Source organism: Cyprinodon variegatus, unplaced genomic scaffold (genome assembly GCF_000732505.1).
Source record: "Cyprinodon variegatus isolate N-32 unplaced genomic scaffold, C_variegatus-1.0 Scaffold275, whole genome shotgun sequence".
Classification (NCBI taxonomy): Eukaryota; Metazoa; Chordata; class Actinopteri; order Cyprinodontiformes; family Cyprinodontidae; genus Cyprinodon; species Cyprinodon variegatus.
In genome coordinates this window covers 109,574-122,269 of record NW_015150728.1, presented here as the reverse complement: position 1 = coordinate 122,269, position 12,696 = coordinate 109,574, and the positions used below count along the sequence as shown (strand labels likewise).

At 39.7% G+C, this 12,696-nt stretch overlaps 1 protein-coding gene across 2 annotated transcripts in view; it reads left to right on the top strand.

Annotated features, from left to right (window-relative positions):
- The window catches only part of ldlrad4 (low density lipoprotein receptor class A domain containing 4), a 45,095-nt gene that overhangs the window by 21,392 nt on the left and 11,007 nt on the right, over window positions 1-12,696 (top strand). For both annotated transcript variants that reach the window (XM_015383071.1, XM_015383070.1), the window contains exon 2: window positions 9,707-9,861. In XM_015383071.1, the coding sequence (XP_015238557.1) occupies window positions 9,707-9,861 (155 nt within the window). The remainder of the gene's footprint in view (window positions 1-9,706; window positions 9,862-12,696) is intronic.

The following is a 12,696-nucleotide window of genomic DNA, read 5'->3' as shown; positions in this document are numbered from 1 at the left end:
TAGACTTATTAGATTCCCCCCTGCAATCCTTTCCACTAATTGAAATGTCTTTAAATCCACATTAACATGAATTCAACACACTGTAGTAAACAGATAAATGGAGGCAGAAGATGTCTTTCAATCATCAATGCACACATTCAGCGACACACAGGAGCTCTTTCAAACTGGGCACCGTTTTATTCACAACACCTGTCCCATCAACCAGGAATCGGAATCAGAAATACTTTAATAATCCCAGGGAGAAATTACTTTCATTACATGACTACATCTGTAATAGAGGGACTATAAGACCAGTTTGATAGAACACAATTTCATACCATTTATATAATTAGGGGGTCCCCGCCCCATCTCACCATCAGTTTGGGGTTCCTTGGCCTGGAAAACGTTGAAGAGCCCTTATCTAGAAGGAAATGCGCAAAGCAACATGTCGGCGCCCTCAACATTCAGGTAGTTTGGTTATAATTGTGATATTTTGCTATTTGCGGAAAGTCAGGCTAAGAGGGCAGCCTTTGGTGAATTTATTGGACCAAGTTGATGTTACTATGGTAACACATTTTTGCCCAAATAAAGTCACTATTTTGGGCAAAAAGGGCCGCTCCCGGACTCAGTGATCGCGACAAAATTATTATTTGAATTTTTTTACTGATTCAGGCTAGATTCATTAAATGACGGCAAACGTATTAGTTTTGTAAAGATAATGATCCATTGATTATTACTCGCTGACCAGACTTTTCCTTTAAAAATCAATATGGCTAAAAATAAAGGCTTGGAATATTTCCCTGGGTGTGTATCCATTTTTTCTGAGCTTCACTTGATTAAGTTAAAAAATGCTCTACTTTTCCTGGATTTTCTTTGTTTTTTAGCATTACATTTATAGCACTGATTACAATTTCCAGTCAGCACTGAGGCTTTAATTGTAAACATGCACACACGTGCACATTCTGCCTGAATGCTCTCTCACACACCAACCCCAGCTGACCCTGATCAGCATCCCACACAATCACACCCACCCACCCACAAGCACACACACACACACACACACAAACACACACACACCCTTTGACCCTGACATCAGTCTGACCCTCCTGTCTGGTTCAAACATTCAGAGCGCAGTCAGTCTGGCTTCATGGCAGGGGGAGGGGAAGGGGGGGTGGTTCAGACACTTTCCTGTCTGGCTGGCTCTGCTCATGTCCACACAGTTAGAAACGCACCTGATAGCTGATTTATTTCTTTAACGCTGCCGTTTATGAATATTACAACATATGAATATTGATAATATTCAACAACACTGTGATATTCATGGTATGTTTTCACATCTTTTTAATGTTATATTCATGCAGCTGAAGATAATAAGATTGTTGGACCTCTCAGCAGTCAAAGTAAAGTTGCCAGTTCAGCATTGGGTCTAATCATTATGGACCCACGTCAGCAGTAATCGAAGTTCTGCTCTGTTTGAGGAATTGATAATAAAAAAAAGATTTAGCTGGGATGCAATATCAGCAATTCATGTGGTGGACATGAATAGCTTTATGGCTCAGGGACTTCACAGCATTAACAGATATAGACAGTTACACTAAATGTCTGTTTTCATGATAAAAAGTGGAACAATACTGACTGAATTCTTTGGTTTCCATTAGAAATATTTGCAGATTAAGACCCCGAAATGTAGGTGATTAGTCTAAATCCTTGTATGCCAGGTTCTGGATCTAGTTCCATTTTGACTAATGATAAAATCGATGTGTTGTCTCCAACTGAGAACAAATCAGAGTCAGTCTGTTCTGTAATCCAGACAGCCTCTGGTGCTGTACAAGACAGGCTGCATGATTCCCCTGTGCTGTGCGAGAGGAAAGGATGGATAGAGGAAAGAGACGGAGCTGCTGAGCTGTAATTGTTTTTCTCTTGTTGCCCTACCTCGCTCGTGTTAGTCTGCATTTCTCATCCAACGGGCTTCGCCCCTCTCCATTCTCACATTGAACGGTTGACCAATGTCGCACCAGCTCACAATGGACTGAGCCTATCGATGGCCGAGCTCACAATGGACCTCGGCCTATCGCCGTCACGATATTCGAGCCAATCAATGTCTGAGCTCACAATGGAAGTCAGCCAATCAAAGTGAAGCATAACTAAAAAAAAAAAATAAGAAAAAAACAATTTGGCGATCTTATTACAATATTTGGCTCTAGGTGGCCAACTTTTTTTCATCGATCCGTTGTTTCTGCTGGCCTAAAAAAACAACCTTACATTAAGTAAACATTTATATCATTTCTTGTTTCCTTCCATTCAAACAAACATAATTTCCTCTTTATTTCACATTAGCTAAAACTAATATACCATAGATTAAGTAAATTAATGGTATTATGATGTCATGTTCTGTTAGCAAACTGACACATTTTGGAAAGGTTAAGGTTTACAATATAGTAACTTTTTAATCTAAAATGTCAGTAGAAATTTTTAAATGCTTTCATCTCGTACCAATTAACTGTAAAGTGCATTAATGCTTTATGTTTCATTCTCCTCTTTTTTTAGGGTTGTCACGATACTAAACTTTTCAACTCGATACCGATACTAAGTAAAATATTTGATACTCTATGTCATTTTCGATACCAAAAGGATAAAAAAAAAAGACTCCAAAATTCTTTCATTAATAAACAAAATACAATAAATAGATAAATAAATACAATAAACAATATTTTGAGGTTGTATGCTGTGCACAATATTAAGCAAGCTTGATAAAAAACACACATAACACTGACACTAGCCAAACCGGTTAAGAAACAAAAATAATTCTCAGCAGCTGCACCTGTTACAGAAAAAAGTCTGAAACCGAAAAGTGCGTAGAATTATTCAATCACAGTGTGCAGAAAGTGCATTTTCCTCTAATCTGCGCATAAAATGAATGACTGTTTAGGTGCTACTGGTGGTAGCACTGTATCGATACTTTTGAAAATGAGTATTGTATCCGGATACAACTTTTCAGTATCAATACTTTTTTGAGTATTGATACTTTTGACAACCCTACTCTTTTTTAATGTTGTATTCAGGTGAGCACCAAGCCAAAGAGCCATAAAGGTATGGGAGATGAGGAGTGGATGGAAAGGCTCAGGGCATTTGCATCTGACCTCTTCATCTGCTGTGAGGAGCCCTCGCATCGCTTTATCCTCCGGGACCCCAGCACATACCTGCAATTTCCAAATCTCTTGTGTTGTTTTCAGGGGAGTGTAGAATGTCGCTGTTACAGTCAGCAGCAGCCGGGGATGCAGCTAATTTCTGGTTGCCAAGTTAAATGAGGAAAACCATCCCTGCCACTCTGGCAATCTGCGACCAGATTTGAAGCCCGTCCCCATTATGCCTTTCCCCATTCAGCACCAATGCATGTTTACAGTCTACCAGCTAACACTGTGGGACAGGCAAAATTAAAAAGAAAGCTGCAGTTTACAGATGGCAAAAATCCATCACAACAGCGGCAGCTTCTCCCTGCTCCACCCAAAAGGCCTCAACTAACGGAGACAGTTGCTCTGGTGGCCTCACCGGAGCGTGTTATCCCCACAGTTTTACAGGAACAGAGTTTTTGGACATTCTGTCCTGTTCTGAGCCCTCCTCTGGCCCCTGCTCCAGCTCCAGGACCAGCNGAGTAGAAAATGAAGGCTAATCATGTTTTGGGTGTACTATTCCTTTAAAAAGAAAATATAAGTGAGTTCATTTTAATAGCATTTAGACATTTTTTTTTCGTGGTACATAGTGCTGTTTCAGAGCTGACAATCTTTTAATTTGTTTCACAGAGAGTTATTTATTTATTTTGGGTTATTTTTATTTGTTATTAAATATTTGGTTCTTTAAAACATAAGGTTAATGGTCTTCTACCTTATATCACTCAATTCACTATGAAGTGCTCTAGGAAATATACATACTTAAAAAAAAAATCCATACTTTCAGCTGCTAATTTTCTGTGAAAAATAAAAATGAGCACTATATATGATTATTAATATTAAAGTGTACTGTATATAGGTACTTTACAGTATGATTAGAAAAAAAAAAATTAAGTGCCACTGAAACAGAAAATATTTTAATCACTAAAGCTTTATTGGGATAACTTTGTTTTAGCAAATACAGTGTGCTGTGTTGTTATATATTAAAGAAGAGACCATTTCCACAAAATAGCATTTGCAATTTTTTTATGAAGAAAACGCCAATTTACTTTCTTGAACTTTATTTTTACTTTGGGAACATTTTTCACTTGAACATAACTTTGCATCTGCTGGGATCGAACCCGCAACCCTGGAGTCTCTCGTTCTCTTCTCCCCTTCTTCCCCCTCCTTCCCTTTCTTCCCTCCCTCCCAACCAGACTATTGTTCCCCAGCTTTGGCGCTAAGTCCCCACAGCCTGTCTGGCACCTCGCTTACCCCTTCCTACCATTTTTGTCACCGTCTCTCTGTTCCTCTCGCTCATTACACCCAATCCTAGCTTTTTGTCCTCCTCCTTTCCAAACGAAGAGCAGCGGGAAGCTTTCTCCTTGGAGTTAGGTGAACTTGTTGGGTTCTGATTATCTCCACAGAGGCTGACTGACTGCGGCAGAGAGTGGCTGATATCTACAGCATGCTGCGTCTTTATCTAACTCTAAATCATCTGGTTTTTGCTACCTGTTGTCTGGACATTGCAATGCCCTGCCCTTACATAGAGGCCGATGAGTGTTTGTAGTAGTTTGTCCTATAATGTCCTCCGTTTTTACTAAGACGTCCTGTCTCCCGCTTACTGAACTCTACTTCCTCTCATCTTGTGAGCTGGTCTTTCCAACTCTGTGCATGTCCTCTGTTCCCTTCTATCCATCTCTGTCTCTCTCTCTCTCTCTGTGTGTGTATGTGTGCCAGTCAGGTCGCTGCCATGGCGCCCCAGCAGCTCTGGGCCTTGTTGATCACAGCACTGTGCCCAAGGGTTCCCATGGCAACGGCAGTGGCAGCAGACAGGGTTCTGTTTTGAAGATGTGTGTGTGTGTGGGCCTAGTGTGGTGGGCAGCAGGCTGTGAACTCAGCAGGCCTCTATCTGGGCAGCAAGAGAAGGACAAGCAAGTCAGAGCAAACAAAGCAGCCTCTATTCACTCTTTTTTTTCCTCTTTTTATTTAACACAGGATGGCATAAGCTATAACTGATGCATGTACACAAGTGACAGCCGGACATGAAAACCCAGGGGGCCGACTAGGACGGTGACATAGAACGCTGCGGCTCCTCTTCCAGCCGTTGTGGCTGAAAAAGTGCAGCATTTTTACAGTCGAGTCAATTTTGGATTGCCAGGTGTGGCTTTGAGAATGTTGTGTTCATGGCTGAGATGTGGAGTGCAGCAGGAAACTGTTAACGGGCACAGAGGAAACGAAGCAGCTGCAGAGTTTTGATGAGCGGGTCTAGTGCTCTGAAGAAATAAAAACCAGCATCTTCGCTCCAGTTAAAGTTAAACAAGTCATTTCTATTGGTAAAAGCCATTGCTTTTGGTAGCAGCAGTCTGGATGCATTTTTCTATAGATTTCGCTCTGGGACTACTTGTTCACAGGGGAACATGACAGCTGAAGCTTAGAGAAAAAACATTTCTTTTGTTAATAGGACTCTAACTCTCCTAGTCCAAATTAGCAAGCAGCTAGCATGCACTCTCTGCTCGCTGTCAGCATAAATCCCCTTTCAAACCTGAGTCTGAGGCTCCATTCTGCTAGCTGTGAAAACAGGAAGGCTCCAGTGTGCAGCTAAACCAGACAATCCTGGTTCTCCTAAAGTCAGCCCATCTGAGATGTAGAGTTATCAAGCAATAAGGGTGTCAGAGGCCTCAGCTGAGTGATTGCAGTCTCCATAGATGGCAATTAGCCTGATATTTGTTTTGGGGCCAAACAAGGGTGTATGTCCTCATTATTCATAGAAGGAAGTTTTTCCCAGAATTGTCTGGGAATCTGCAGATAAGCAGCCTGTGGCTGAGCTTCTGGACTTCATACTGTAACCCATCTTATCATTATCAGCGGTTCATACGCCATGCTTCCTCTCACCTTCTGCGTCTTTGTGTTTTATTTATTTATGTAATTTTTTTTCCCCCAAAGGCAACCACATTTTTATATTATCTATAGTATTAACAGTCAATATCCACCGTTTCAAATGCAACTCCATCCACATGTTTAAACTTCAGAATACCAATATATGGGAAAAAAAAAAAAAAGATTGAAAATTAAATCTATTGAGACTTTTAAAACATTTCCTGCATTTGCAGTTTATGAGAAAACCATGTTTATTTACTGGCTGGTCAGTGAGTTAATGGCTTCAAGCCATCAAAAGCTGACATCTTTCCGGTGTTGAAGACTGTCTCTCTGATAGAAGTGTCTGACAGTTTTTACTGACAACTTATTGACCTCATACTGGCCCCTTTTTATCTCTCTCTCTCTCCCTGTTGGCCTTAAAATGCTTTTATTGGTCTGTCTCTATGACCAAGTTTTTAACTTAATCTGATCTGAAGAAAAGAGATAAAAACAATATTTACATCAAAATATTAATTTACTTTTAGAAACTTTTTTTATGAAAATGTTTTTCAAAATAAAATTTTTTGGATTAAATTTTTTTTTACTATCCATTTACAAAACACATATAAACGAAAAGTCTGCTCATATTCAGAATTCAAACTTCTAAAAGTACTTAAACAATGAAATTATTACATACTGTTCAATAAATGATCAGTGTTTTTAATTAATAGTAATTTTCATTTAAAGATGCTTTACTGGAGACATCCATGTTTGTCAAATAATACTATTGCCACGGTGGGGTATTGGCTGTTGATCAAGTCCCAGTGCTGTAGATGGTGTTTGTCACAACGTGCTATTGTCCAAGTCATCGTGACAAGCTGTCTGTGGCAGATCATGAATCGGGAAGGTGAAATCACTAATTTTTTTCCACTTTTACCTGATATATTGAAACATCCAGCTGCCATGCACGTGGGCATTGTCAGTTTAACTATAGCTCTGGTGAATTTCAATGGTGAAGTTCTCTGGAAATCTTAAATAATTGTTGTTGATTGCAGATCTGTCTAGTAGTTAGGTATAATGATTCATTGATTATTCCTTGCTGACCGGACTTTTCCTTTAAACCATGCCTAAAAGCATGGACAGGCTGGCACATAATATTAAATAACCTAGATCAGCTGATAATAAACACAATCAGATGTTCAGATACATAAACATTTCCCCAGAAACGTACAAAACAAAACAACTATGAGACGGCTCATGCAATAGTCCGTATAAGGTAAAAGTCTGGATGCTGCAGTCAGTGAGTCAGTGGAAACTCCACAGCTTCTGTTAGAGTGATGCAAAACTTGACCTGTCAATGGAGAATAGGAAAAGGTTGCTTGAAAAACACCTTTAATGTAAACTACAGTGAATTTAACCCTCCTGTGTACAGAGACATGGGTGGGTCATAACTGAAACCTCTGGTTCCCCCACCCTAACCAAAGAAGCAGCAGCAGGATCTCAATGCACATTATTCAGCCTGCTTAAAGAAAAGAGGATGCAGCAGAAGCCTGGTTGATATTGTTTTGACATGTGGATTATGGTTGTAATCACATCAGACCTGCACACAGCATGCAGACTGTTCACCATGTATGGTGTTCTGCAGCCTATGATCTTAGTAGACACTGCTGTTCTTGCAAGAGAGGCCTACTTCTCCTTACTTTTCACTCCTCGTCATGGCTTCCTCCATGTTAACACTCAGGGAGCAGGCTGTTTGATCCTCTGGGTTTACTTTATTTTTCTTAAACAGTGAGAATGCAAGAAATCCCTTCCTAAATTTCAGAACTACTTGGTTCCTTCGTCAGGCTTTTATAGAACCAACACTGGCTGACAGAAAAGGCTGCTCCGCCTGGTTTCCCAGCGGTGTTCTCTGAATAAAGTCTCTGTCTGTCCCTTCACTGTGGCTGATGTGCTAAGCTATGCCTCCCAGGCTCCCTGGCTGTTGGTAAATAAAGCTTTCTCAGGAAAAAAAAAAAAAAAAAACAAGCATTCTGGCTTATCAACATAGTTTCAAAATATTGTGGATTTTCTTTTAATTTACTTTATATATACAATTGCAACTCTGATTATACGGCTAGATTGTCTAAAATACCAATTTATTCCTGTTCTGCTTTTTTGTTTTAATAAATGATTTCAGCTCATCAACCAGGTTTTAATGTTGGTAAATTAAAGCTGGAGTGCAAACAAAAATCAGACAGAGGAAAAAAGTAGCCTGTAAGATCACCACTGTTGAAACTTTATGATGTGGATTCCCCATTATCCTCGTCTGCTGTACCATACTGCAGCATTTTGTAATGATCCAATACTTCAAACACCTCAATTTAAGTTCATTCTCATCAGTACCAGATATGTTTACATTGGACTTAACATGGTTTTAAAGGAGTAGTTAAATGTTATTTGGAAGGATGTATTGTTTTTTTAACTCAGTTTTGCACATAAACATTCTACGTGTTCAAGGTTTAAAACACTAATTTCTCTAACCAATGTATATTTATATATCTTTACACAAGCAATAATAATAATAATTGAACTCTGTTGATCTCACATTAGAGAAATTTACCTCTGCACTTAACCTATCCCCTTGGGAAGCAGTGGGCTGCTATCGTGGGGCGCCCGGGGAGCAATTAGGGGTTAAGGGTCTTGCTCAAAGACCCCAAGTGGCAGTCAGTGGGAATGGGGCTTGAACTCGGAACCTTTGGGACCCAAGCGCAATAACCTAGTGGTCATTGCGCTTGGGTTTAGTTCTTAGGATTTGGAGTTAAATTTTTGGCAGAGTGAGAGGTGGGGAAGCTTCTGAGGAAATCCCCTTAAAGTGAGGAAGCAGATGTTAGAATGCAGGCAGAGACAGTGAGTCGGTGAAGGAAACGGACGGGTTTGGTTTTGTGTTTTTTAGAACTGTGCCTGCACTGTTTTGACCAGAATAGCGCTTCTAGAGATACATTTTAAGATTCCAGGAAGGATTGAGGTGTCCAATGTGGTGACGGTCACACTGGACAATCAGGCTGAGGACGGAGGAGAGAGCAGAACGTTTGTCAACAACTTTGTTCCTGTGAGTGTAAAGAAAAACATGTTGCAATCCAGTCAATAATTTTAAAAGAAGTCTAAGTCTAAATAGAAAATGGGCATGATGACTTGGCGGTACTACCCTATTGTAAGAACTTTATTCCAGATGTGTGTGCATGTGGGGGTCAGGTGCACCACACATTGAGCCAATTTAACAAAGGAACAGCTGTTGTAGTCAATATAGATCCAAATCTGTGAAGTTTTTTTTTTTTTTTTTTTTAACATGCATTCACACTTTTACCTTGAATTTGGCCTGTGCTACCCCCTGCTGGTAAACAAACGCAATATCAGTTTTCGAGAACTCAAAATGTAAAATGGTAGAATATGTTGCTTCTTGACCTCCGTTGTTACGGATGAAACTGTGAAGTAAATGGTTGGATCATTGAGTTTTCAGTAAAAGCAAAAGTATTGGATGAAAACAGAAGATAACTACAGACTCACACCCAATTTTTTCCACACCACCAAACGAGGCCGTTTCTGGAGGAGACGAACATCGACCACATGATTTGATCCCCAATTCTTTTAAAAATGGCCTTTAAACCTCACTGTTGGACTGGAAGTGGATCCTAATTCTACCTCTGTTTGGGACTAATCTCTTTCTTTGTTTGTTTTTTTTGCAGCTGAACTGGAGTTTGTTCAGATTGTCATCATCATCGTGGTGATGACAGTGATGGTGGTGGTGATCATTTGCCTCCTCAATCACTACAAGCTATCCACGTGGTCCTTCATAACACGCCAGAGCCAGGCCCGCAGGCATGACCACACCCTGCAGCAGGTTAGAAGTGGCACTTTTCTTTTTCTAACACGCCTTGTGTGGGTGTACCATCAATCATGGTTTATGTTTGGATTAATTTGTACAATACTTGATTCACAACAAATGTCTTCTCAATGTACTTTACAACACAAGCAGATAAGGTATATATATTCCCCTCCCACAAATTACCCAGGTTCTTGTATGTGCTCTTAATAATCTTAAAATAATCATGCAGTAGTTGGTGTGTTAATCCAATTCATCCATCCATCTTACATTGATGAATGTATGAGTGTATGTATGAGTTCATATGCAAACTTCAACAACATAAACGACTGTCTGGACCAGTTAAAACAGCTATATAGCATCATAGCTATCTCTGAAACATAGATCAATCATGAGAAAGCTGGATGATTATGAGTTCAATTACATCAATATAGAAGAGATAACTGGGGGAGAAGTAGCTGTGTATGTTGACAAAAACATAAAGTATAAAATAGTAGAAAACATGACCATAGTGACTAAAGATGTATTTGAGGGTTTAACAGTTGAAAAAAAGTCAAAAAATGTCATCATTAGCTGTGTATATATAGAGCTCCTGGCTCGAATAAATTAGAGAATAGTTTGAGCAGACATACACAGTCACATCCCAGAAGGTCTTCTTCAACTTTGGAGACTTTAATATTGATCTTTGTAACTCAAATAATCATAAACCTACCGAAGAGTTCACTAATACCATGTACAGTTTGAGCCTTTCTCCAAAAATCACTAGACCCAGCTTAACAGTGCCACATTAATAGATAAGATATTCACTAATATCTGAGATAACAATATGTTAAGTTAATTAACAGGGCAGCATATTAGGCATCATCTTTGAGTCTTTGTTTTCAGCAAAAAAACTATGTACAAAATAAGGATAAAAGTAATCCTCAATTTAAAAGAGTAAGAAAAGAGGATTCACTAAAATCTTTCAAAGAATCCTTATTGAAACATAACAGGTAGTCTGTTTTGCAAGAAGATACTGTTGATATATATATGGATGAAAAGTTATCCAAGCAACAGGCAACAATTTGTACAAATGGGTGACTGCCAGTCATCGGGCTTGGGCATGGTTTGTGGTGTCCCCCAGGGGTCGGTATTGGAGCTAAAATGATTTATCCTTTATAGTAATGACATCCGCGTTTGATAGATCTGAGGCCAGAAATGAGGATATGTTCTCTGACCCATTTGTTTACGTTTGTTCGTTTTAATTGAGCAACCATGCAGCCAGCCAATCTCTCCTATCAACTGTGTTTGTCACAATTTAATCTGATTGTTTCCCTATTTCTGCCTTTTGTTCTACAGGCTGCATAAACAGTCGGTTCTAGTGGAGAAGCTGATTTCCAACCGTTATGCTATTTTTAGTTTGGAAATGTTTCTTGTCCTTTCTTGCTCGGGTATCAAACCTCCATGGTGTGGGTTAGGGTATGTTGATGATGCAGAAACATCCTTGTCACAGAGAATTAAATATTTATAGGGAGAGGATCCGACAAGGTAGTTGACAGGACATCAGATTACTTGTTATTAGTTTGTTTGAAATGAGCGAGATGCGGATCATTTAGTTTTTATTTAGTTATATTTACAGGATATAAAGAACTACTCAAATTATATTTAGATTACACATGTATAGATTCATTAATTCTGCGGGGAGAAAAGGAATTTAGGGTTAGGATTAGGATTCACCTGATAATAACAAACTAATAAGCCTAGTGGCACAGTGTGAAGCCATTCTATGGGACTGATAACTGCTTGTAACAGCCATTTATTGGGATGATAACATCCGAAGCACAGCTTCACCATTTCCGTCACACTTATCCCAAGGGGGGTCGGTAGGGGTGCTGGTGTCTATCTCTCCAGCTGTCTACAGGTGAGAGGCGGGGTGCACCCCGGGCAGGTCACCAGGCTATTGCAGGGCAACACAGAGACCAACAGGATAAACGATCATTCACTCGCACACCTAAGGAGAATTTCGAGAAGCCAATTAACTGAAGGGAACCCACGCATGCTCAGGGAGAACAGAAAAATCCCGAGCCGGGAATCAAACCCGGAACCTTCTCGCTGCAATGCAGCAGTACTGCCAACTGCTCCACTGAGCAGCCCTTTCTATATCACCAAATTTAAAAATGACATAAACTAACAACAAACACAGGCCAGAAAAGCAGAGCAGGAAGTCAGCACAAAGGACAACAAAGGAAAACTATGGTTGAAAAAAAATACTCTGGTATGAAGTGTTCCAGAAGTAAAGATTTTGAAGTGGCCTGCCTGCTCACAGAGGTTTCCACCAGAAAGTTCTGACCCAAACTTCTTGGGTTGGCTTGTTGCTTAGTTTTTAACCCTTTATATGGAAGGTTACCGGCACAAACCCTAACCCTACTCCTGAGAATTAATATTATAAAATTTATAGCAGTGCACAATTTTTGAGTCATTTCTCATGTATAGGTCTGCAGTTATTAGCTAATAGATCCCTGTTTTATGTCTGGGACAAGCTTTGATTCATAGGTGTCTTTTATTATTATTTATTCATTGTCTATCTATGGCCCTGTCCTTGTATAGATTTGCACCATGTTTAGACTGCAGACTGAAAGCTTTTGTTAGTTTACTAACAAGCAGCGCTGCTCGATCGAACTAAGGTGTAGGTTATCCCTTTTCCTTTATGCAAAACAGCCTTAAATTGTGCAAAAACTTTAAGACTGGAATAGAGATTCCACTTTTAGTAATATACTGAAATTATACACTCACCGGCCACTTTATTAGGTACCCCATGCTAGTAACGGGTTGGACCCCCTTTTGCCTTCAGAACTGCCTCAATTCTTCGTGGCA